The sequence below is a fragment of the Cucurbita pepo genome, chromosome 1, assembly GCF_057944985.1.
Source record: "Cucurbita pepo subsp. pepo isolate OVF chromosome 1, ASM5794498v1, whole genome shotgun sequence".
Taxonomy (NCBI): domain Eukaryota; kingdom Viridiplantae; phylum Streptophyta; class Magnoliopsida; order Cucurbitales; family Cucurbitaceae; genus Cucurbita; species Cucurbita pepo.
The window spans coordinates 15,317,969-15,323,973 of NC_141798.1; the positions used below are offsets into that span (position 1 = coordinate 15,317,969).

The window sequence follows — 6,005 nt, forward strand, 5'->3', positions numbered from 1 at the left end:
CCATCAGATCTCGATTATTCTTTGTTTGATATCATTATCATATTTTAAGTACTATCTTCAACTTTATCATCCTTCTTTAATAGAAATAGAAATTTGAATCTTTCTATGAAAATTTAACGTTTTGAATCTAGATGGTCCGTGGGTATTAAGTCCTAAATGTTAGAATTAAATCGGAAGGAATAAAGAAAAAAGAAGAGGGTCCCTCCCACATGCAGGCCACTCACTCTGAACATTGCAAGAATCTATTCAAAAAAGTTAAAGAGAACGAGGTATATTCTTATGCCACTACGACTCTCATTCTTTTCACCATTTTCAAATTAATGGGTGTTAGATGGACCACGACTCCCTATAATGATATTGTCCACTTTGAGCATAAACTCTCATGGTTTTATTATAGGGTTCCTAAAAAAGTGTGATATCAATGGAGATAGTATTTTTAATTATAAACTCATGATCGAAGAGATGTGGGGCTTTGATCATCCAACCATCAGAATTTCAGAATTTCAGATACAAAAATCATTTCCATATAACAAATTATTTCCCGTTTGTGATTAACATCTTAATCCTTCCCTAATCCCTATTTTAAGTTTTAACAAAATTTTAAAATATACTAAAAAACAGCTAAATATTTGATCGCATAATTTTTTTTTAAAGGAAGGGAAAAAAAACCATCCATTACTCGGGGATTCCGGCGAGGAGTGGCCGCCAGGTTTTCCGGAGCAAGTATTTGTATCGGAAACCGGTCCAGCCCGGTCTAGGCGAACCTGGATGCCAACCGGTCGGTCCAATCTCACCATCCTCCTCCCTACAAACCGGAGTCACGTTCCGGATCGGAGCCGCCGCAACGGTCTCGTTAATCTCGCATTCGGATTCATCATACGGCGGTGATGACACGAACAAATCCTTCAACGTGTTGCTCCGAGACAAATCCTTGTGGTCGTCTCGTTTCTTATCCGGCAAGGCGCGGCGGCGGGGCCAGCGGCGAGCGGAATTCCGAGTGAGGAGCATCCGGAGGGTGGTTTTGCGGCGGCGGAGGTGAACGAGAGGGCTGGTCCTAGGGCTCAAGGTGGGACTCTGAGCGACGCCGCAGTGGGTCGGGAGGAGCTTGAATTTGAGAAGCGACGCCATTGGAAAAAGGTTAAGAATGAATCGAATCGACGGTGTGGGTATTTGGAGTTAGAGAGAGAGAGAGAAAGCGAGAGAGAGAGAGAGGCTTTGGAATTTGAAAAAAATGGTAAATGATTGAAGACCGGAATTTGAACACGATTTTGATCTCACTCCCAATTTTTCTTCTCTCTCTCAATTTTGGGACTAAAATCGATCCGACCCCGAAAAAGTAAGAGACCTAACTATATATGAAAACAATTAAAAGGGGTTTAGAATGGGCATGCGACCATGGAGAACACGTCCTAGACAAGCATGATCGAGACATCTAACACACGGCTACAAGCAACACACCTTGGACAAGCATGACCGTGACATCCAACCTCACTCAATTGGTTGATGTCCTTGTGATCCGACTCTTTACAAACTCAATATATAGAGTCCTTCTCCAATATGGTATGTAGAAATGACTCGACATGGATACGGGAGAGTTCATGCCTCAATAGTATTCAAATAGATGGATGTCTGAGATGTCTCGATTATAAAAGTTGACTAATGAATCTATTCTCGATAAGTGTATCTTAGCGAGCAGCAAAGGCCAATGACATTTAAGGTCTTGGATGACATCATGAAGCATCGATGAGACTTAAGAATTCTCGATTAACAATGTATTGAGCCAATATGCACTAATAAGCGATATAATGCCTCGATAGGTTCCGATAAGTGTTGAAATCACCAATAAACTCTAGTTGAGCATGTTAAGGTTGTTTTGACCCAACGAAGGGTTTAAACACATTGATGTAGAAGCGTGTAGGGCGTGTTTTTGAGAACCACGATGACAAATGAGATGTGATATTGCACTTGAAGGACTTGACCTAGTGTAGAGGAAAGACCAAGCCTTAATACTTGACCTAGAGTATAAGCGTTAGAGTATCAATAGAGTGAAAATACACGTAAAGATGATGTGTATGGTCAAATGAAGCTTAGTTTTTGTATTAGTTATGTTTGGTTGATGAAGGAGAACCTCGCATAAGATCAGACAAAATCACACACCTTGATGAAAAAATTATAATGGGGTTTGAATTTTTCTTCAAGTATGGCTATGATCTTGATAAAATCATGACACCACACAGATTGAAGAATATGACTCGAACAGTTGGCACCATAGCCAAACTGTGACAATTGGTACATGATCGTGTCAGACAACATGAGTGTGCTAACATTGCGCCCTATCCCCAAAGGTTGGATCCCATAAATGACGGGGCATAGACACGAGACGGTTCATGCATTGATGAGAACTTAGATGGATGAATGTTCAGGATGTCTCGATGAGATGAATAATACATGGGTCGATCTGATAGACATGTTCGAGCAAGCCAAGATGGTCGAGCTATCTCGAGACATGAGATGACCTCACAAATGCATGGGTTGGTCGAGGGGAACCAAGATGATGATGGAGATGATGGAGAAGATGGCCTCACAAAAGCCAACATGGTCAAGGTCAACAAGGGAGATTAAAATATTGATGCGATAAAAATGTTAATATACTTTTACATAACGTTAACACATTAGATTGTTAGTTTGTTTTGGTGTCCCTTCAAACTTTGAATTGAAAGAGAGATTAAATTACCTTTTTACCCCTGAAAAAGTCCTTTACCAACCCTACTTTTCTCACTTTAGGCCGGTACCCATAGATTAAAACGTGGATGTCTATGAAAGTTTTTCCTTTTTCTTTCCTTCTTTTCGACGATAATGAATGAAGGTTGAAAGTGTTGGAACTTGGCACTCTAAATTTTATCAGAAAATTTGTCAATAAATAAATAAATAAATAAATAAATAAATAAATATATATATATATATATATATATATATATATATATATATATATATATATATATAAACACGACAAAATCATTATTAATGCAACGAATAACATAATATAATAGGTCAACCAGATAAAAATAAGGATTACGAGTCCATTCTATTCCCACAAAAAAAAATTATTTTTGAATAATCTTGAACATGATGTGAATATAATATTATAAAAGTTGATGGATTTATTTATTTATTTTTTCTTGGATATAATTTTTTTAAAAAAAATTGTCAATATTAACATTTTATTGAGACCGGAATATTTGTTTGACATCAATATTTTAAACCTTTAAAAAATATTATTTTTTAACTAAACAATTTGGGATGGATTTTGATATGTTAGTTGAAAATTGGAATTAAAGTGTATTTAATATATATTAAAAAAATGGGAGTTTGGTTGATTTAGCCATTTTTGTTAATATTAATTTGATTGATTTTTAAATTTCCGTCAATTCATCTAACTAAATTGAAAGCTCAGCTAAATTAATTACACTTAATCTACTAAAATATCCGTATAACCTCCACGTAGATTAATAATTTTTTAAGTATTAATCATACTTTATATAAAATAGGCTACGAAGAGAGAATTATTATATAAATATATTTAATTTTGGCTTCAAAGTTTTAATATATATATTTATATATACAAATAATTAATAAAGTTGAATTTTCAAAATCAAATAAACTAAAAATGGTAAGAGTTTTATGGATATTGTAATTGTTTGTTTTTTAACCTAAATAATCTTTATTAAATTATGAATACAATTCAATTTCTTTATTTAAATTTTTGTTTTTATTAAATTTAAAATATTAATTCTTAAGACATATCTTCATTTATTTTTAAATATTTAATTAAAATTTGTATAATTTATTTTTAATATATATTTTGAAAAATTACCTTCTAAATAATTAAAAAAATTATTTTAAGGAGTTTGTCGAGAATAAGTAATCAATAAAATAATTATAAATTAAATAAATACATAAATTTAAAATTAATAATAATTTTAGATTGGTTCGAGTTCAACCAATTTAATTTTAAGAGAACTCATGAACCAACTCAATTCATAAAATTTTCAATTATTTGAACTCGATCAAACTTAAATAAATTTATAATCCAACTCAACCGCCACTATGATGAGCGACTTGGACCGCACGTGCTGAATGTTGAGCCGCGCGTCGTGCTGAACGTGGGCTGTGTTGACTCCTTGGGCCGACACTTGATGGGTTGAGTTGGGCTGTGTTGACTCCGTGGATCCATGTGTTTTAAGGGAACAGATATAATTTTGATTAAATATATAATAAATTAAAGTTTTTATATAATAATAAAAAAAGAAGTTGCAATATGAATTAATATTTAAATATGTGGTCAAATGTGAAAAGGTATAATTAGAAATGTAATTGGTAAAATCAATGTAAATGGGTTGTCCGAAAATGTAATTCCAAATATGGATAAAAAAAAAAAAAAAAAGTTAAGAGACACATCATTCTTAATTATACATTTGTACAAACAACTTCATCACAAACTTATTACTCTCCATTTTTAGAATGATAAATCATTCATAATTCTATTTCTTTAATACAAAATTAATTTATATATATTAAGAAATGATCGTTTAACCTGCAAGGTAAGGACTATGTGGGGATTTGCCTCGATATGAGAGAGAATTTCCGGTTCAGACGAAAATTTGGTAAGAGAGTTGAGAGAAATTTCTTCAAGTAAATGGGGCGAGAGACTGAGACTATATTATATAAATATAAATATAAATAAATAAAAATATATTTTTAAAGAGACTGCAACGACCCTAATTTTCAAAAGGAACTTGAGTAGCTACTATATACATGATATAATCTTTTTATACAAAAACATTCATTTAAAATAATTTCACAAAACGATGTCATGGATTAATACGATTAAAATAGGGTCTTAAAGTATAACAAAGGAAATATTTGAAGTAAATTAAAATAAAACAAATGAGAATATTGGAAGAGCATTGACCTATACTAACATAAAGTCTACGAAAAATGAATGCAACTATCCTATATAGGTTTCATGGTTTTTGATGTGATGTTGCTGTCAAGTGGCCTTCCAGTTCGGGTCAATGGACCCAATTAGTTGTTCGCACACTCCATGGGCCACGTATTGGTTGGGCTAGCATCTTTGGTGCTGTTGTTAGACACCCAGAAGGTATAACAATTGTCGTAGAATCATGTTAAACATGATGATCATTTTCCTTTTCATAACGTACACGTCTGTACTCGTCATAAGGAAAAATATCCCAATGCATGTGAACGTACATTATGCATGAGGTCCTAACATTTTTCATAGTAAATAAATCAGGTAAGACAATCTCTCTTTTTTCATTTCATTTATAACATAGCCTTCAAAACATGTCTCGAGAGTTGTACGTCATAAATCTTGTAATCTCAAAACATTTCGTCGCATGTCATACATGTTACAGCATATCATGACACTTCATAGCTTATCATAATTCGTCAAGACATCATGTGACATTCATTTATATTATAATGTTACTGAGCATACGTAGGTATATCATGTAACAATCCATATCATATCATTACAACATGTCATATTGTACTATACACCATGTCATACCACATATCATGTCATGCAACATATCATATCATATCACAAACACAAAACACGTATCAAACACATGACACGTGCGGGGCCACTGGGCACGTGTCATCATGCATAACACAAATGTTCTAATCATACCGATAGTAAGACCACTTACTTGGTTGGGCTTAGCCGACATTCTATCTTATTTTCGAGATTGGCTTGACTTGTCGCTCGAAGTTTGTAATGACGTAGACGAAGGTATTCCATTTAAAACTCCTACTACTCCTAATCATAATTTTAATAGGACGCCCATTTTGACTGCTTGAAGACGGTTGGCGGTAGGCCATAATGTTATCCATTAAATATAAATATATTAAAAGTATGTATTTTTTCAAATAAATAAAATAAATAACAAAAAATAAAATGATATTAAAATCAATTTAGTGGT

At 33.3% G+C, this 6,005-nt stretch overlaps 1 protein-coding gene across 1 annotated transcript; it reads right to left on the reverse strand.

Annotated features, from left to right (window-relative positions):
• Positions 1-655: 655 nt before the first annotated feature.
• LOC111777755 (uncharacterized) lies at positions 656-1,272 on the reverse strand. The gene has a single exon (XM_023657475.2). It carries the CDS (start codon positions 1,126-1,128, stop codon positions 676-678), a length of 453 nt encoding a protein of 150 aa, XP_023513243.2. The 5' UTR covers positions 1,129-1,272; the 3' UTR covers positions 656-675.
• Positions 1,273-6,005: the final 4,733 nt, after the last annotated feature.

Excerpts from the sequence above, each read along its gene's own strand:
- LOC111777755 (XM_023657475.2), bottom strand. The coding sequence starts at position 1,128 with ATGGCGTCGCTTCTCAAATTCAAGCTCCTCCCGACCCACTGCGGCGTC.